Source organism: Cupressus sempervirens, chromosome 10 (assembly GCF_028749045.1).
Source record: "Cupressus sempervirens isolate cs-2001-9-10 chromosome 10, ASM2874904v1, whole genome shotgun sequence".
Lineage (NCBI taxonomy): Eukaryota > Viridiplantae > Streptophyta > Pinopsida > Cupressales > Cupressaceae > Cupressus > Cupressus sempervirens.
Genome location: NC_143127.1, coordinates 451,732,019 through 451,753,415, shown reverse-complemented (window position 1 = coordinate 451,753,415; position 21,397 = coordinate 451,732,019). Strand labels below are relative to the sequence as shown.

Below are 21,397 nucleotides of genomic sequence, written 5' to 3'. Positions count from 1 at the left end.
CTGTGAGAATATCCTATTGCTCTTGTAACCAGTCCTTAGCCAATGGTGCCCAACTACCAGTCAAGGCTAAATTAGTGAAATACAATGGTTAATAATCGTATAGTGCCTTAAAAGAGGGCATGTCAATACACATATGATAAGTCGACTTGTAACAATATTCACACATGTAGAGCCATTTAAGCCAAGCCCGTTGCTGTCCTGAAATATAATTGCGAAGGTACCCCTCAATCCATTTATTTACTATCTCTGTCCGCCCATCTATCTAAGGATGTTAAATAGCGTTGGTGTCAACTGTGTCCTAGCCAATTTGAGTAAGTCTTGTCAAAAGATGCTAAGAAACTTGTTGTCCCTATCACTGATTATGGTTTTAGGAAGACCATACAACCTAAAAACCTCTCTAAAGAATAACACAGCCACTTGAGAGGTTGTCCAATCAATTGCATCTGCAGAGAAGTGGGCATATTTTGTCAACCTGTCCACAACTACAGATATGCTATCCTTACCTTGCACCTTTGGAAGCCTTGTGATGACATCCATACTTATGCTTTCCCATTTATATGAACTGGCAGGGGCTGCAATAAACCAGTGGGAAAAACATGCTCTGACTTATTCTTTTGACAGGTTACACATTCTTGCATTGTGTTGTAAAACATCATCCTTCAGACCCTTCCACAAGAACATCTCCTTGATTTGCCGGTATGTCTTGAAGTATCCTGGGTGACCTGCTACCGGATTATTATGAATAGCCTGCATAATTTGTTCCTTAAGTTTGGGTTCAATGACCAAATAGGTTCTACTTTTGTAATAGATAACATCATCTGTAACTATGTACTAGTCATAAGGAACTACCCAACAATGTCTTGCACTCTATCTCCAGGAGGCCATGCTGCTTCAGGATCACATCTTATAGCTTCATTTCCTGTCAAGACAAACTATTGATCAGCTCATCACTTCCTCCATGTTTGTCTCTCTAGCTCAGCACACCATGTAGTTGCTTGGCCTTCCTTGTTCGACATACCAAGTATCTAAGACCTTTCAGGGGTTACACATGGCAGCAGCCCTCCACTTCCAGTGGGTCTTAGCGATTTCCTGGGGCTCCCTGTCATCCTGAACAATATCCTTCGGTTCTGCACTACTTCTCGGCAACAAGGAGTGATTAGTTTGCTGCTAGCTTCTGCTTTCAGTCCTTGGTTGGATTCTTGCTTTGTTCTAGCTTCATCTGCTCTTTCCCTCGGCAACATTTGGTGTTCCAGTTGTTGGTTGTATCTTTGTTGTATGTTTTCAGTCCCTTAGACCCTCATTGTGGTCTCCTATTGAACATTGTCTTGGCTTCAATCATATCTTTACTTTCACATCGGTGACCTCTACTTGGTGTCAATCATATCTTGAATTCCATTAGAAGATCAATGACTTCCAGAATGACCTCTACTTGGCATCAGTCATATCTTGCATTAACTGAAGAATCAATTGGGAATTGTAACTGCATTGTGATCACACTTAGAACTAAACATCCATTTGCACCATTACTACTGCAACATATATTCCTTGACAGTGAACATCCTCTCCAAGCACATGACACCATCAGATCATTATACATAGCCCATCATACAGTGCGGATCACAGATCATCATCAATGTTTCTTTGTGTATTGCATTTGTGAATTGGCATATAGAGATCATATTCACAGGCATTCGGAGGTCAAACACAATTGATATTGAGTATCCATTCCAATCTGCAATTCATTACTTGAAGCATAGACTGACTACTCTTCGGCATTGGAAGTTACATTGAAATATCCCTTTCAAGACGCTACATACCAGACATACTCTGTGATCATTCCACAGAGGATCTGATCCACATTGGCTCTCAAGAATACAACTGCAGACTGAACATTCAAACAACATCAACATCTTCCACATGTCTAATCGTAGTAATCACAGAGATTGCACTACAATATGCTCTGCAAACCCATTTGGATCTTTGTTTCGTAATTCTGGACATCATTAGATCCAATCCATCCAATCACACATTCTGTACATCTTGCTCATTTAAATCAGTCCTATCATTTCACATTATAAGAGTCAATCATTGGATATTGAGCATATGAAATTGTATATCGATCTATATCCGCACCTTCAAATACAGATATCAATCACTCGGAGCCCAGTCACACATTCATGCGGCAGACTCTGATTATAATTACATTCTGAAAATCAACTGATCCTTGATCCCTAGCTCACATTTTGTGTCAATTCTCTATTTTTGACATTTATCATTATTTGGACATTTCGTCGACATGGAACAAATCAGTAGGGTCTTGCAAAAAAACAGAAACAAGCAAAATAATAAGCATTTAATTAAAAAAAATAGAATCCAAATAGAAGCTAGAAGTGTCAGGAAATACGGGATGAGGGGAAATCGAAGAAATTTTTGTAGCACTTGCCCTAAATTTTCAATATTCTTTTTTCTTTCAAATCTAGAAAACAATGAAAAAGAAAATAATAACTACATGTTTGCTGATTTGATCAACTTTCATTGATAAATAAATGATATTCTCAAATCATCTCCTTGCTAGGTTAATGTTTAGATGGCTAAATGGGCATATAAGCACTAAAAATGAAAAAGAAAAGAAAAAGATTTTGACTTGAGAAGCTCACCAAGGCTTTCCTTTGCAAGTCAAGTGTCCAAGCTCAAGGCTTGAGAGTCAAAGCTTGAGACTTGGTGAGTTTTTCCGTAAGACTCAATCGTGTACTTGGCCAGACCCAGCTTACAAGCCTCGAAAACTCCACAAAACTTCAAACTATGCCCTAAATGTGCATTACAAATCATCTCCGGGATGTAAGACTTTCTCAAGAGCTCTCAGTATTCTGAAACACTCTCTCCAAGACCAATTACAGACTCTCCAAACTGATGGGGCCTGCTACCACTTAATAGTTATAAACATGAGATTTGTACTCCCATTACAGCTCCCAAATACTTGATTTACAAGACTCAATTTACTCTACACATTACATTATTCAATCATAAATATAATATTTACAGATGCGTAAGCCTTTTGGAAACAAAAACAACCAAAAAGAAGAGAAAGTGAAAGATCAGAAATCTGGAATGTCACTTGGCTTGCACAATTGTACCAAATGAATTCACTACTTCTAACAAAGAGGCAATAAATTAGGAAATCCTTCTTTCAGTGTGGTGGATGGTGAATTCAATAGGGAAAAAGCACATTTGCCACCTACACAAATCAGCAACATCACCAAAATAGGAAAAATACTTTTATTCTGGAGATACTCATGCACACTAAAGCCTCACATGGATTTCCTATACAACCCTAAACATTTTCCAGCATACATGAAGTTGTCCTTTGTCCCAAAACATCCCATGAAGTGAGAAACCAAATAGATTTTCATATCACAATCCTCATGACAATAATGTTGTGATGTGTTCACATTCCTAAAGGGTCCATTTGATGTTCAACACTCTTAAAATCCAGACTGAACTTTTTGAAAGGTGATTTTGTCTTTTGCAGGCTATTATGGGAAAATAAAAAATGAATAAGCATCAGAATTTTTGCAGTGCTCGACATTGTACTTGTGGAAAGATTTAAAATTACTTAACATTCCTTAGCATATAATGAGATCACATTATGTTTATGTTTTCCTGTTGGTTGCCACAAATTCAAAGAGTTTTCCCTGGGATGTATGGATTACTCTTTGCAGAAATTAGTTTGTTAAGAGTCTACTGATGTCAATCATTTAGCATTATTCTTTTATTGTAGTTTCTCTTCTCCACCCCAATTTTACCTTGATAATATAATAGGTTTGGAAGTGCTTCTGGATGACTCTTTAATGATGCCAACTATGATTACTACTAGCTACCTTAGTTAACTTACATTTTAAATCCTGGATGACCTACTAAGCAATAGAACTATGAATTTGAAAAACAGCAGTCAGATTCATTTTTCTCCCACTCCCCTCTTCAAGTCATAAGCAATTTCAAAAAGATTGAGAGAAAAGATTTCAAACCTGTATCAATTGTTGGGCAGTTTGGACTTGTGTAGCAGTTCCATGTATTTCAATTGTCATTTCACCAGGAACTCCCCTACTTTCTTGGATAGCTATTGTTGCCCCACTGATCCTGCGCATGTAGCTAATATTGGAACCTGCTGTGCCAATGATTGCATCTGCATATGAAAGTGGAATTTGCAAGTGCTGATTCACCTGCAAAACAATCCCACAAATTTCCAATAGTTGTGCATTTATCCATATAGATTTACTTGACAAAAAAAAAGTAGTTGTAAGTGTCCTAATAAAATAGTGCGATAAATTAAAACTGTTCCACAAACACACCCACCTGTGGTATAACAACTGTTGGTGGCTGGTTTCCAACACCATTTCCCCCAACAGAAGGATCTCTACCATACACAGATAATCCATGATGAAGCTCGGAATCCGAAGGAGGAAGATCAGAGGGAGGATAATAACTTTCATGTTGGAGAGGAGGGGCAAAATATTGAGAAGACTTTCCAAGTCCTGTGACACCGTTACTGGGCAAAGAGCTACTCTGACCGAGTCCCCATGACTGATGGGACACGTTATCTTCAATTTGAGGCTGATACGCCATCGTCCTCTGACAATAAGCATCATTTACAACTATAATCATCAAAACACTTATCATCATAACTTGCTGAAACATGAGCTAGACTAATTTAAGCAGATTTTCATAGATTCACTGTCATGAAAAAACACACTGACTAAAATAAAGAGAAGTCAGTTCAGGTTCAGAAAATTACATTCGACTCAAAGAGAGGAAGAACACTGTGATCAACTAAAAACTTTCTAAGCTGAGACACAATTGACTCAAGTGCTTTGTGGACATTCCCAGCTTCCCCTTGTACTTCAACTAACCTGTCGTCTGTTAATGAACATAACGGCATCTCATCTGTGTGCACATCAACAAGAAAAGCCATATTGAGTATTCAATGATTAATCTCCCTCGTTGATTATTGAATTTATGCATTACATTTTACACTTACATTCTTTAAAACAAAAAGTGGCATAGTTAATGCATCCAATAGCAACCAAGTAATTAAGAGGAAACTGAGATCATTTGATCAAGACTGTCATATAGATGTAAGAACAAATCAAGTGCCCATAAAAATATCTGGCTAGAGCCACTAACTAGAAGCCTATGCATTGATGTTGATTGATTGAAGAAACAGCTCCATGTGTTGGACCAAACAGGCCAAGCAGCAATACAGCTACACTGACTGGAGAGAAGCTACAGTAAATAAGAATGATTTGATGAGTGGTTCAAGAATAAAGGAAATGGCTACATATTTATAAGTGGGTTGAGAAAAAGGCAAAACGCCTACCCAAACAAACAGTTACTATCTGGAGGATAAAACAAAAGCAAATTTTTTTGCGAACTGAGTGTATCTCTTTCTAATGAGCATTACTAACAAATTTACTATCTCACAGACTTCCGGTCGGTCGATACTATTGCTCCATAAAAAGAGGGTTATGGAGACATGATTCTCTGTTAATTATTTTACATCCTTTTCCTTAAAATGGTAATAATGAAAAACTGGACAAATGGTTTCTCTTACCAACAACTGTCAGTCCTACAAAAAGCATATTGAATGTCGAGGTAAGGGCACTGTTGTGACAGGTCCTCCCCAAACTAGGTAAGCAGTCTATTGAACACTCCATGTGCAGTCAAAGCAAAGTTTGTCATGTTTTCTATATTCTATTCAGTAAAAAAATGAGTAGGTTAGTGTTGTAATTTACAACAAACATTTTTCCACTTGACAAAAGTGGATCAGTTTGAGGTAGTGTGGAAGTCTGTCAAAAATAAATAGCAACACAAGCTACAAGCATAGAATTAATGGGTAAACCAATACAAGAACCAATTGAAACTAACAACAAGAACATAAACTTGCCCTATTTCAAGAAGCTATGGGAACCCTCTATATCCAAGCCCATCAAATAAGTGTGTAATGTCCCCATCATAAAATAAATGTATTTAATTGAACTTTGTAACGGGCCGATTGATTTTATTTATCTCGGACCCATTTTATTTTGTCTTCGTAGTTTGTGTCGCCGTCGGCTATCTTTGTACACCCTCGGAATGGTTTCTTGACGGGTATTTAAGCACGGCTGTAGGTAGTCTATAGGTATGCTTTGGATTATATTTTCTCTGTACTACGGATTCCTATTGGAGTTCAGAATTGTTCGCCATTTCGGAAGTGAAAGATCTTCCCTATTTGGCTCGTGCGGTTTCGGTGGGATTCAACCCTCACCCTATTTTGTTGTTGCATGTATTACTTGGATCGGATCTGGCAAGTTGGAGTATCTTTGGTAATTATTATTCGCATCTAAGTCTCTGTTATTGTGGATTTTTCTATGGTGTACTGTGTATGAACCATGATTACATTCTGTGTTGGATTCTGGTTCCTATCCCCATCTCTCCGTACTATCCTTCCTCATAGCTTTCATCGTACATACACCTCGACTTACCCATCATTCCATACTGAGATATGTCATTTGCATCATCATACGACCCTACTACAATCACCGTACGATCTACTTCAAGACAACGTTCGGCCATCTCTAATCCACCGTACAGCTTGCTCTAATTCAACCGTACAGCCTTCCTGGCACAATGTACGACATTCTAAATTTCAGCTGTACGGCTTTGTTTCACTCCAATTTAGGCCGCACAGCACGGGCAGTAGTCGCACAGCACAGGCAGTGGCCGCGCAGCATGGGTAGTAGTCGCGCAACACGGGCTGTGACCGCACAACATCAGAGCATCTCTGGAACCGTTCGGGAAAGTGGCCGCGTAGCACGGGCAGTAGTCGCGTAGCACGAGTAGTGACCGCGTAGCACGAGTAGTAGTCGCGCAACACAGGTTGTGACTACACAACACAAGAGCATCTCCAGAACCATTTGGGAAAGTGGCCCTGCAGCATGGGTAGTGATCGTGCAGCACGAGTAGTAGTCGCGCAACATGAGAAAGTGACTGCACAGCACAGGAGCATCTTCGAAACTATTCGAGAACATTACAGTAGTATCAGAGCCTTTGATCTTGCCTGCCAGTGGAAGTGAATGCAAGTTTATACTTGGAGGAGAAGACGAAATAACCTTATTGATATAATGGCAGATCATCAGGATCCTACGACATAACTCATGGATCTTTTAAGAGAGTTGAACAGAAATCAAAGGCAAATCAACGAAACCCAAATGCTTATGCAGGAAACTCTACAAAAATTAGCTGAGGGAAAGACAACAAGAGAACAAAATGGGCATAGCGACGATTTTGTTTCAGGAAGGACAAACTTTCAACCCTCTCACTCTCGACCCTTGATACCCATCTTCCTTCCAAGGATGGAGGCACCACACAAAGGAAGAGAGCCCACTTTTGAGGAAATGTAAGAAAAACTTCAGGAAGATTGGCGGAACGCAAATATGGAAGGTGATTTATCTTACAAAGACTATGTTGATCTAAAAATGCGATATTCTGGTGGAGGAAATCGCAATTATTTTAATGATGATCTCAGGAGAAAGATCGGAAAGGTAAACTTATCACCATTTGATGGATCTGGAGTCATTACCGCACAATCGTGGGTCCTAAAGGCAGATACCTATTTCCAACTCAATCCAATGCCTGAAGAGGAAGCAATCAAGTTCACAACACTTCATCTGGAAGGAGTGGCGCACGAGTGGTGGCATCATGGACTGGTCACTCTCGGACACAACCAAGTGACCTCTTATATCGAGTTCACTGAGAGACTCATTGATCGTTTCAACTGGAAGGATCCTGAGCTAAACTTCAAAGATTTGGCTCAGTTGAAGCAAACGGGCACAGTAGACAACTACGTCACTGAGTTTCAAAGGCTGTCAATCTTAGTCACAGACATCTCTGAAAGATGTCGTATTGCATTATTTATGGATGGGCTAAGAGAGCCTTTGAGAGGCTGGATCAAAGGGTTCAACCTGTGTACACTCAACGAAGCTATTAAGAAGTTACGTGACATGGCCGCATCTTCCTCCAAAACTCAAGTAGTTACACCAACACCATCCCCACAAGAAGACAAAGACAAGGAGCCAATTCAAAAAAACCCTCAGTCTGATGAAGATTCTCGACAAAAGCTCAGGAGGAAAACGCTCTATTTCACATGCAAAGAACCATGGGGTCTTAGTCATCCCTACCTCGGGAAGGGAAAGATTCACTACATTGAGGTGATGCCTAATGATGACGAAGAACAAACACTTGCAGCGACTGATGAAGAAATTACCCAGCAGGAGAGAGTAAAAACCCTGATACAAAAAGGGGGTTCCATTGCTACCCTCACTACACCGAATGGAGGTGGTATCTTCAGAGTTCGTGGCACACTTTACGGAAAACGAGTCCCAATCATGATTGATAATGGCGCCACGCTCAATTTCATCAATTCATCTTTGGTCACTAGTAAGGGCCTGCGCACATTTGAGCATGGAGGACTTGAGGTTAAGGTTGCAAGAGGAACCTTGTTACCTTGTACTCATCTGATTCCACGGCTACAGATTTCCATGGGAAACTATACCCTCGCAGATGATTTCTTTGTCATAGATTTGGTTGATACTGATATCATTTTGGGCATCCAGTGGTTGGAAACTCTTGACTAGTACACTCAAAGTTTCAAAAGGATGGACTTTTCATTTGAGACGGATGGCAAGAAGGTGTTGCTAAGAGGAATGTCAAACCAAGGATCAAGGCAAGTCACAATCAAGAAGATGGAGGCAATTTTTAAATAGGATTTGGCCCTAGACGCTGCAAGTAAAAACCAAATAGTCAACACCTCTCCGCATCCCGTGGATAATTGGTGGGCCCATCTATTGGCCAAGTATTCCAAGAACACTTTTGCATGTGAGTTGATGGATGGTTGTGTACATGATGAAAGATACAAAGTTATTGATGATATCATTTACTTCGACGGGAAGATCTACTTAGTACCTGACTTGGAATTGAAGGAGCTGATTATGGAAGGTTTAGAACCGAGTTTGCATTTGCTTGAGGACAAGCAAATTTTGGGACAGGAGGACTTTAATGTCCCCGTCATAAAATAAATGTATTTAATTAAACTTTGTAACGGGCCGATTGATTTTATTCATCTCAGACCCATTTTACTTTGTCTTTGTAGTTTGTGTCACCGTCGGCTATCTTTGTACACCCTCAGAATGGTTTCCCGATGGATATTTAAGCACCGTTGTAGGTAGTCTGTAAGTATGCTTTGGATTATATTTTCTCTGTACTGTGGATTCTTGTTGGAGTTCGAAATTGTTTGCCATTTTGGAAGTGACAAATCTTCCCTATTTGGCTCGTGCGGTTTCGGTGGGATTCAACCGTCACCCTATTCCGTTGTTGCATGTAGTACTTGGATCGGATCTGGCAAGTTGGAGTATCTTTGGTAATTACTATTCGCATCTAAGTCTCTGTTATTGTGGATTTTTCTATGGTGTACTGTGTATGAACCACGACTATATTCTGTGTTGGATTCTGGTTCCTATCCCCCTTTCTCCGTACTGTCCTTCCTCATAGCTTTCACCGTACATACACTTCGACTTACCCAACATTTCGTACTAAGATACGTCTTTTGCATCACCGTACGACCCTACTACAGTCATCGTACGATCTACTTCAAGACACCGTATGGCCATCTTTAATCTGTCGTACGACTTGCTCTAATTCAACTGTATGGCCTTCCTGGCACAACGTACGGCATTCTAAATTTCAGCCGTACAGCTTTGTTTCACTCCTCCAATTCAGACCGTGCAGCATGGGCAGTAGTTGCGCAGCACGAGTAGTGGCCACGCAACACCGGTAGTAGTCGCACAGCATGGGTTGTGATTGTGCTGCACAGGAGCATCTCCGAAACCATTCGGGAAAGTGGTCGCACAACACGGGTAGTGGCTGCGCAGCATGGGTAGTAGTCGCGCAGCACGAGCTGTGACCACGCAGCACTAGAGCATCTCTGGAACTGTTTGGGAAAGTGGTCGTGCAGCATGAGTAGTGGCTGTGCAACACAAGCAGTAGTCGCGCAGCACGGGTAGCAGCCGCACAGCACGGTTAGTAGTCGCGCAGCACGGGTAGCAGCCGCACAGCACGGTTAGTAGTCGCACAGCACGGGAAAGTGACCGCACAGCACAGGAGCATCTCCGAAACTGTTCGAGAACATTACAAAGTGACAAGTGAAATTGATGACAACTACGCTGAGATGAAGGGCAGTAGTATATTGTTTCCTTTCAGAAATGTATTATTCCCTTGTAAAATCTTCAGCAACCTGCTACAGTTATTTTTGTTCCTCCCGCAAAAGTAGTGGTGATCATCCCTAGCAATGATGCAAGCCACATTGATGATTATTGAGATCAAAACTGGGCACACCAATTGACATATCCTTGGAAATTCCTCCAACTAAGCCTCTCCATTAATTGTCTGCCCATCAACAGTAAACTGAAAAGCTATTTTTCCTAGGAGCAACAGGGGGAGTTTAACATAATACAAGACACTACATAAACACAATGCTCAGCTGAAAGTAGAATTTAACTCTACAATAGTGCCTTCACAGGCAGGATCCAAAAACTCAAACCCTTGTTTGATGTGCATTTTATGACCCACAAGCAGTAGAAAAAAATAGAGATATCTTATCCTTTCCTGAGCAAAATCCCTTTCATGCTAAGATGGTGAAAGATCGTACGACACCAAAGTACTTTATTTTCAAGTCTTGACTTGTGGATAAGCTCAATGGTTGGTGTGATATGCTGCTATCACAATCGGACTTCCATTTGAAACGTTCTTCACTTCTTCCACAATGTCGATTGGAACTCCGTCATCAAGTATTGCAATCCTGTGATGCTTCTTTGAATGGCACAACTGGAATGAACTGAAATTAAAGGGGAAAGGGTTAGAAGGATCTAAATCTACTTCTAAGGGCAACAATATCAATAGATAGTGCTCCAGTGGACAAACTCCCAATAACCGAGCTCTATTTTGCCAAAATCAACTACAGCTCGGCAAGAACTAGTGCAATTATCTAAGGATTATGCAAAGAATTTTCACATCATACATATTCACCAACGTTTTGAACAATGGACAAAGTAATGGAGGTTAAGAATCCATATAAAGGAAGGCACGGGCTAACTTTACACAACAGCTTACAATCAGCAAACTACCAAAAGTATGCACCAGGGAAATTCATCAAACACCATTACATCTCTATTGAAAACAACTAAGTTACCAATGTTGGTTCTAATGCTGATGCAGGTGCTGGGGGCTGATGTGCGGATGCACTATTTTTGGGGTGGGGGGGATTTTGGATGCATTTGGGTGTGTCCATATTGTGTGTATGTGCGCACGCGCGCGCGAGTGTGTGTGTGTGTGTGTGATATATACTATAATTTATGTATGCAAAGAAATGCAAGAGATATACAAAAATAAATCATTCCATAGCACGATACCTCACCATTGATAGTTCAAATTGAAATAACTGTAATGTCTAATTAGTAAATTACTCATGTTCAAGATTCCAATGTAATTCGAATTACGAAATCAAAACATAGTTCATGGTTCAATGTTGATCGATCAAGAGTCAAGGCTCAAGATTCACAAATCCAATTCCGTCAATCAGAATCATAAGGATTCTAAAAAAAATCCACATTCTCATCATCTCCTTCTGCTGCAAGACTTGCAAGTTCATTTGAACCAAACATGGTTTCAATCATGCTAGATGCATGTGCCATGATGTTATCAACATCATCTATCATCATACTAAGATCTTGAAGTGTTGCATCCAAGTTTGCACATTCAGGGGCTACATCCCAAAGCTTGGTTGGCCCTTGTTTTCCCTACTAGGTAACAAACTAATGCATACAGAATGGAAAATTACTTAACACGGAAAGTAGAGAACAATCATATTATATTCCTTTCTTAGTCACCATTTACCATAGTATTCAATACCAACATGCCTCTATGAAACGAAATAAAAGCTACATATAGTATATGAGGGATCGCAAAGTGAACCATCACGACCGTGTAACGCCCTCAAATATGCCAACCGTCAAACTACCCGTTTTCCCGACAGCACCATCCCCCCTAAAAAGAAAAAGTCATCTCTTGGCGACTCAATACTGACAAAATTAGGAGACAACATACAAATATAGAAGCAAACATAGACTAGGGAGGAGGTTGCGTACCTGGAGTGTTCAGTAGTGGACGCAACTCATAAACCTGATCAGTGTAGATACGTAAGTCCTTTTGTGTCCGTGTGTTGACCTCCATAGCCTCCTTCAATAGAAGTGTTGCCTACACAACTTGAGCCTAAGCCACCTGCAATCCTTTTTCAGCCTTTTCCTTGTCTTGCAAGAGGGTTGTTCACTCTGCTACCCATGTTTCTTGCGACTAGCCAATTCAACGGCTAGCTCCTCTCGAGCCTTTGCCTCGACTACCCTGGACATCGCTGTTGCAACCCTCTTTACTTCTCTATCCGCCTCTGCACACTGTTGAGCATAGTAGGCATCTTTATACACGCCTACTATCTCATGTGCAAGCTTCTTCTTAGTAGTGTTGCACCGTCCCAACTCGATATTTGTAGTCCAATTAGCCAACATCTCTGGCGTTTCCATAGTTGGCCATCCCCTAGTCTCAAAGCAAGAGCAAAAATGCTTGGGACGGCCCCTCTAGATATAGGCTCGGATCAATTGCAACTCTCTTCTGCAAGTCAAAGCATATTGTCCAATGATTCGATCTCTCTCCAACACATCCTTCAAGGCCCTAATGTATGCCATGGTTCTCTCCTCATCCAACCCACAATTCAGCCTGTCCTCAATATCGGCATCCTGCTCTATATCCATCTTCGTATCCATCTTTTCCCTTTCTGTGACAACCATGTCCACCTCCGATGCGACCCCCTCATCTCCAAGTGCATCCTCGAATTATGGTACTCTCAACTCTTGCGGTGCTAGAATGACAAATACTTTTGTCACGACCTCTCCCCGCCTCGAGGACTGGATGGAGGGACCAACATATGCAAGGGTGAGTCAGAACTGCTATCTTAAGAACACTAGCTCAATCCATCACTTCAACACCCTCGACCTCTGGTTGTGTTGGTTGAGCCATACCAACACTCTCGAACTTTGGCTGTGTTGGCTGGGCCACACTCACAGGTTCAGCCAACAGGGATGAAGCTATAGTAATAACAACCTCTGTGCCAATCACTTCTACTCGAACTTGAAGCTCTAGTAATCCACTCTCGGTTGGCTCTGATGCCCGATGCATCTCCACAAACCCCGTCGTTGGAACTGCGGCTACAAGATCTGGGGCAACTGAATCCACGAGGACGTCCACGACTGGAGTTCCCTCAAGGGTGGCTAGCTGGGATGGCTCCTCGACAACCTCCATCTAGGCCAATATAACTATGGTCTCCATGGCTGTGGATGGAGTCATAACAACAGGCGCATGCCTCTGGCCAAATGGAGGATAAGCGGCGTGGGAGTGGTGGCTAACAAGTGAGCCAAACTCAGCCACTAAGAAGGAGTGAGAAGTGTCTTAGGTGGGGAACCCGCATCTCCCTCATTGTTCCCAACCTCCACCAGTACTACCCTCTGAAACAGTCTCACCACTCTCTGTGGTATCCTCTCGTCCACTATTAGTGTCACCATAAGTATCTAAGCCTTGCATTAATCTCTTCTGGCCGGCCATCGTGCTACCTGTGTCTAATTGCCTCCAGTAGAATACTACAGGTTCTCCTAGCTCCAATCTTCCTCTCGATGGGACTTCAAACTCATTCGCCAGGATTTGATGGGAGTGTTGCTCCTAGAAACAACCCAATAGCATGGTGCGGCATATATAATGTGCAATGTTGTAGTGTCATGAATTCCTCCATTCTATCAGTGAGGACGGTCGCCCAATCATATACTATACCATTCATAATGCCATTAATAAAGGTAATCTACGGCAGGGCAATATCTGAAGCCTTACTCACCCCGATTAACCTGCTCCTTATCGTGTACACCGCCAATGGCCTTCCCGAATGAAGTCCTACCACAGTCCTCAACTCCTAGTACCCTTTATGATTGACACAAATTCCTCTGGCATGAGGTCGCGTCCCACCAACTTCACCCAATACTCCTTTTGTTCTTGCAGAAGTTTGTGGTTCATGGTTACCACTTTGTGGCCTCCTTGGCCAGGAATGCCAAGAACCCTAGTGATGTCATTGGCTTTGAACGAGACCGTGAGAGGATGCTTCTTGTATGCAAATGTACTGGCATGTTTTAATCATAGCTCTTAATATCAGCTCAAACAATCGTATGGAAAACACCAAAAGTTGAACCGCCCAGTGTACTTGCATACGAACCAATATTTGTTTGACGAGGTCTGTGTTAGTCGTTTCCTCCCAACATCTACGACACTCATTGTCATTCAGCCCTTCAAACTGTACTATGAGATGAGAAATGTCGGCCTTCTATGCGGATGGTTGGACTTTAGGACACACCTTTTGCTTCTTGCTACTCGATGCTCATGGCCTTGCAACACGGACCCTTGAGGCCAATACTCTTGCATTCTTGTCCATTTTGGCACTATTCTCCTTCAACTAATCCTTCCACTGTCTCCTTTTCCCTCCAGACTGCATACTCCAACTGATTAACGGTTTCTTGTTTTGTCTTTATGCAAAAAGACCATTAGGTTGTCTACCGAATTGTTGCTCTCCATTATTGCTTCTCTGCGTCTATGTCTTTCTACTTTTCCACGACACGTTTTCTTTCAGCTCCCTCGGCCTATTTCTTATCTTCACCTTCCGAGAATTTTCTATCACTCTCCCACGGGATACATTTCCTTCTCACTTCGTGGCACTTCTTTCTTCAATGCCCGCGACACCCTTTGTCTTTTCAACACACGTGGCACCTTTATTCTTTCCAGCACCCACGACCTTAGTCTGTTCTTTTCTCCTCTCTCGGCACCTGTGGAATGCTTTACTCATTTTTTTCCCTTTCCACAGTATATTCTTGGACGAAGATGATTTTTAATTCATCCCCTTTCCACAGCCATGTCGTCTCTGCGGGACACTCTTGTCCACGGTTACTCTCTTTTTTTTCTTTTTTTTTCTTTTATAATATACGACCTTGTCTGTTTGCTTGGTTCCCTTCATGTCATTGGTAATAGATTTTCAACTTCGATCCATTTACCAAGTCGGCTATCACCTGCCCATCGAGGGTCCAGAGCTTGATAGCTCCGTTGTCACCAACTTCTCATACTTTGTATGGCCCAGCCATTTTACCTTTAACTTCCCTAGCTTAATCTCGTTGCGTCCATTGTATTTTAGTACTAACTGTCCCGGCTGAAACCTTGTGCGCTTCAGGTGCTTATCATGCCACGCCTTGCGACGAATCTGAGCCACCTCCATAGCCCGTTGTATCATTAGTCTTTGTTCGTCCAATTTGTTCAATCTATACAACCACTCCCGAAGACTTCCCATGTTGCCCAACCTATTATCAATTGCTATCCGAAGGCTTAAAACGATGAATTCTACGGGTACCACCGCTTCTTGTCTGAACATTAATTAGAACGGTGTTTGTCCGGTTGTCACTTTGTACATTGTGCGGTACGCCCAAAGTGCTGATGGCATTTTCTCTTCCTAGTCAGCTTGCTCGACCCCACAAGACTTATAGATAACCAACACAAGGATCTTATTTGTTGCCTCCGCGGTTGTTGCTCCTCGGGTAGTACGGACTCGACAGGGAGTGAAAAAATTTTAACTCCATGAGCAAACGAATCACATGGTTGATGAAGTGACCTCCTCTATCACTCGTTGACTGAATAGGAATGCTGTAGTGTGTGATGATTTGCTCATAAATGAACTTTGTTGTGCTAATAGCCGAGTTGTCTGGCAATGCCCGTGCCTCAACCCACTTCGTCAAATATTTCGTTGCTACCACAATGTAGTGACACCTCGAAGTCCTACTTGGCTGAAGGGAGCCCGCAAAATCTAAAACCCACGGTTCAAACAATTCCTAGGCATGTGATGGATTTAGTGGCATAAAATCTGGTTTCAGGGGTTTACCTGCAGGCTGGCAAGTGTCATAGCTTACCACCCACTCCCTGAAGTCATTGTACAATGTAGGCTACCATAGCCCTGTAAGGAGTACCTTCCTTGCCGTTATATCCGGTCCCATATGCCCTCCTGTCAGGCCTTCGTGGGCTTCTTGAAGGACACTCGATACCTCCTCCATGACATGTCATCTCAATATTTGGTCTGGCCCCATTTTGTAGAACATACTATTGATTAAAGAAAAAGTTCTACTCAATACTAGCTTCTATCGTTCTCCTAGTAGCATCTCCCTTGGAAATTGTTAAGTGGAGAGGTACTCGCCGATGCTTTTGTACCACTCTGGAAGGATGGCTATACGGAATAGATGTGCATCTGGGAAGTCATCATTGACTCCTTTGGGCAGCTCCCCCGATCTGATTCAGGAGAGTTGATCAGATATGTCGTGGCTCTTCCCAAGTCTTACCACAATTGTAAATGTAAATTCCTAAAGTAGTAATAGCCATTGGCTCACCCACCCTTGAATAATGGGTTTGTTTACTAGGTACATCAACACCTAGTGATCCACATAGAATATGAAGGGCATTGCTAACAGATAATGTCTAAATTTTTGCACGGCGTAAAAAATTCCTAGGGCTTCTCGCTCCGTTGTGCTATAGTTCCTTTCTACCCTTGATAACAATCTATTGACAAAATAGATAGGATGATGCAGGCCATGATCACCCGCCTGTGCAAGTTTCGCAACAATTGCAAAGTTAGAGACATCCACATGCGTGTGAAACTCTATATCCCAATTTGGGTATTTGGGTATGCCAAAATCGGTGCTCCTAGCAGCCTCATCTTTAACTCCTGAAAGGAGGTTTCTTGCTCCAACCCCCAAACATAGGGTTCTCCTTTTCTTCTCAACCTGTCAACGGGGCATGAAACTTGGGAAAAGTTCTTTATAAACCTTCAATAGTACCCAATGTGTCCCAAAAAGGATTTTAACCTGCTGACATCCGTCACCACTTCCATCTCTACTATCACACGTACCCTGTCAGGATCAATTTTAAGTCCAGTCTTGCATACAATCTAGCCAGTAGCTTACCCTAAGGTACCATAAATCTACACTTCTTTGGGTTCAAGGCTAGCCTGGCTCGACAACACCTTTCCATACATTCTCCAAGCGCTATTAAATGTGTGTCCTATCTGCTAAAGGTAGACTAGTCATCCAAAAATGCACAAATGTTTCCCATGGACATTTTATTGAAGATATAAAGAATTATCCTCTGGAAGGTTGTCAGTGCATTGCACAACCCAAAGGGCATCCGGTTATAAGCATACACATCGTCTTCCACTACAAAGGTGGTCTTCAGCTTATCCTTGTCGGCAATTGATATCTGGTTATAGCCAAAGAACCTGTCCATAAAGGAATATATTTCATGCCCTGCAACCTCTTCCAATATTGTGTCTGTGAATGGTATAGGAAAAGGGTCCTTTATACTAACTGCATTCAAGCAACGGAAATCAACACAGATCTTGATCTGATTCGCCTCCTTTTTCAACGAGATCACAATCGGCAAGACCCATTCACTCGTTTCCACCCAAAAGATGATTCGTGCCTCTAGCATACATTGTATCTCTTCCTCCACCCTTGCTATGTAATTCTTATTCATCATGTACGGTCTCTTCCACAAGGTACAACTCCCACTACTAAGGGTATGTGGTGTACGCACAATTCCAGTGGGACACCCTTCAAATCCTTATAACTCCAGGCGAACACATCTTTATATTTCATGAAAATTTTAAATGTTGTCTTCAACACAAGATCTCATTCATCGCCAACCAATATGTTGTGTGGGTTTTCTTCGTCCCCAAGATTCGTAACACATACTGATGGCTCTTCATATTTATTGGTTTCCCTATGTAAAAGTGTGTCGGTCTTTTATTCATCTTAGCTTCTCCTTGATTGTATTCCCCGTATTCCAGTGGAAACACCTCTTTTTCTTCTTCCTCTATCTCCTCTATTCCTAACATATTGCAACTTGGAAATCTCATACTCTTCCATTTGCCAATGGAATAGTCCATTCAAAGAATCTAAGACGTCATCCTAGCATCTTTGTAGTTCCAACACTCCATCGTTAGGCTCCATGTCATTTCTTCCCTCATCCTTTCCACCAAATTCTCCGTTAAGTCTGACTCTGAAGCCATCTCCATGCTCACCATTTGGGTACGAAGATCAACAACAAATTTCCTCTCACTGTTCTCCAACAAGAGTGTGTTTTTCTCCAATTATGGTTAGCCCTTGCCGCTACTAACCATCCCCTTCCGAGTATGGCATAAAACCCCTTCTTTTTCAATGTAATTACAATAAAAATCCAGCACAAAAGGTTGGGTTTCAATAGTGACAAGCTGGGCCCTCAACATTCCGATGGGCTTAATTCCATGCTGGTCTATGCCAAGTAGATTGAAGGTGGGAGGCCATAGGGTAGGCAAGCTTTCCAAGTTTCTTCCATGTTTCTTCTAAAAGCACATTTACGCCCGACCCTCTGTCAGCGATGGTCTCAGTAAGAATTGTCCGAGGATACCCATCTCGACAGCGGCGGGGTACTGTCCATTGTTCAACGAGAGTATCATAGGGTGTATGGCTGAGCCTTCGGTAACGTTTGGTTGTTGTATACTTGGTGGAACCATGTGCGTATTCAACAATGTTGTTTTTGACTGAGGTATTGTGTGTAGGTCTTGTATCTTGATTGGGACCTTCATTTGCAATATTTGTCCGAGTATGTTGTTCTCGGACTTTGTTTATCCTGATGTACTCGTCTCAAGGGAATCCCCCTTGGCTTTCACCGTCTTCTCTATTTCCTCCTTCGCTTTTTGTACTCTCTACTTTTCTATACAAGGATCCGGGTAGGTGTCTTGCATTGCCTGGTTACGAGTGACTACCAATACATCTTTCAATTCAATTTTAAGTAAATTCACCCATGGTTTCGGACAATTGGCCTCCTCATGATCCTAGAGACCACACCATCGACATAATTTCTATGATGTGTCATTCTTCTCACAGTCTTGGGTGAAGTGGCCCCACTAGCTGCATGCCCAACACTGAATCATCAACCGGTCCTTCGAGTCATATTGTATTTGGCTTTTGTTAACATTACCTCCCCTTCCTCTGGGTAGATTGTTTCAAAACCCGCCAGACGATGCATTATTTGTTTGTTGATTGGTTGTGTCTACCCCGAAGGTAGATGATTGCTTCTAGGTGAAGAGTAACTAGGGCCCTCTTGTCTGTAAGTTATATGGGCAGTCTTTGGTAGAGTGGCACATCAACTGGAAAATGTCACATATTGACTTCTTAGGACATGCTCCTTTTGTGTGGCCGTTTCCTTTGCACTCCGTGCACCATAATTCTCCTTCACCACTCCGTCTGACACCTCCTTTCATTGTTTTGAATTCTCGCATCATACGCTCCATATCTTTGTGCAATGCTTGCACTTTTTTATTGGGTTCTTCCTCCCTGCTACTATCTTCGTCATATGATTCGTTGCTTCCAGACGATGATTTGCTTTACTTCTTTTTCTTTAGCGTTTTGTTTTCACTTTCCTATGCATCTTCGTACGACGTCTGTAGTATTATCCTCATTTTTCTTCTGAGAGATGCATTTAATCCATCAATGAACCATCTCTTCTTCAATTCGTCAGCGGGTTGGGTTTCTATTTTCCCAAGCAACTCTTTCAACCTTCTATTACAGGCTCGAATTGTTTACTTTCTCCCTTGTTTGGCACTGCAAATTTCCGTGATGATCTCATTGTTGTCGCAAAATAATTTGAATTCCTCATGGAATGCCTTCTTAAGGTCAGCTCATGAGCCTACTTTTGTTTTGTCTGTCGGTGTACCAGTCAATGGTAACACCTCGTAGGGTTGCAAGAAATTGGTTAAGCCATTCATTGTGATCATTCACCCCATTTGCCACCCAAATAGTTTCACAAGTACGATAGTGTCTGATTGGATCTTCCTTCCCATCGCTATAAACTTGGGAAGTTTCTATTTCTACGACATGTTCGCGACCCAGTTGTGTTCCCGAACTGCTACTGCTAGGATTGGATCATGGATGGTTTCCCTCACCACTGTGCAGTGTCCTTCCGACACTTCTCATTGCCTTAGTGTCTTCTGCCTCCCTTGCTTCCTCATCCCGTCCAGTGTTTCTGCCTCAATTTTCTTTTGCACGAGGTGTGATAGATTTAACAATTGTTCACGCGTCTCTTATATCACTCAGTCGTGTCTCTGCCAACAGTTCCTCACTACTTGCTCGTCGATGTTCTAGTGAACCGAACCATTCTTCTTTGGTTACTATTCCTCCCGCAGTACCCTCCTAGTCACCCTCCGTGACCCCTTCATGGTTCCCTTCGACTAGTTGTTTTAACCTTCATCATCACTCGGTTTGTTGTGCACAAATTAAGGCTTGATGTTTGGCTTGTACGACATCAATTTGTTCCTTCTTATTTCTATCCTTATTTAGTGTGTTTGGCATATATACTTTTCTTGGGTGATTTTGAAAACAACACATATATAAAAGAACACTTTTATTTATATAGTCTCCCTACATCATTGTGGTCATCTATGCGACCGTTATAGAGGTCAGTGTTCTTTACTTTCACACTTTTACTCACATTCCCATGGCCTCGAGCTCATGGGTGGGGACGGTAGTGGTTTTCATCATGTTCTTCTGCTTCTCATCAGATGCATTCCCGGAAGTTTCGTAGGCTCTATTGCCTTCGTTGTTCCTGTTCAATCGCTTCACGCTAACATTGTTGTGCCAGGAAAGCTTGTGCAAACAGTCTAGAAAACTGATGCAGCAGTCGGTTGGTGGTGGGTCTCACGTTGAGGAAATCCCACACTGTGTCCTCCGAAACCTCTTCTTGTACGGCTTCTCGTTGTACAAATGTTTCAATGCTCAAGCAGAATAAAATTTGGAAATTCTTCATCAGTCCGTGCTCTCCGAACAGCTCGGGAATTTGTTTTCACTCTCACGTTCTTCTCCAAAGGTATTCCCATTGACTCTATGTGTCGTATGCCATCGGTCGCTTTCCTAGATTCAAAATGACGACGACGCCAAATATTTTCCCTACTGGGTAACAAAACTAATGCATACAGAATGGAAAAGTACTTAACATAGAAAGTAGAGAACAATCATATTATATTCCTTTCTTAGTCACCATCTACCATAGTATTCAATACCAGCATGCCTTTATGAAAGGAAATAAAGGTTACATATAGTATTTGAGGGGTCGCGAGGCAAACAGTTGCGACCGTGTAATGCCCTTAGATATGCCAACC

General features: G+C 42.0%; 1 protein-coding gene across 1 annotated transcript in view; it reads right to left on the bottom strand.

The window, feature by feature from the left end:
- Positions 1-21,397, bottom strand: part of LOC149534638 (flowering locus K homology domain-like) — a 153,948-nt gene that overhangs the window by 13,587 nt on the left and 118,964 nt on the right. The window contains exons 4-6 of the mRNA XM_089807738.1: positions 4,793-4,941; positions 4,354-4,629; positions 4,026-4,220 (exon numbers count right to left, since the gene is read on the bottom strand). Of these exons, the coding sequence (XP_089663864.1) occupies positions 4,026-4,220; positions 4,354-4,629; positions 4,793-4,941 (620 nt within the window). The remainder of the gene's footprint in view (positions 1-4,025; positions 4,221-4,353; positions 4,630-4,792; positions 4,942-21,397) is intronic.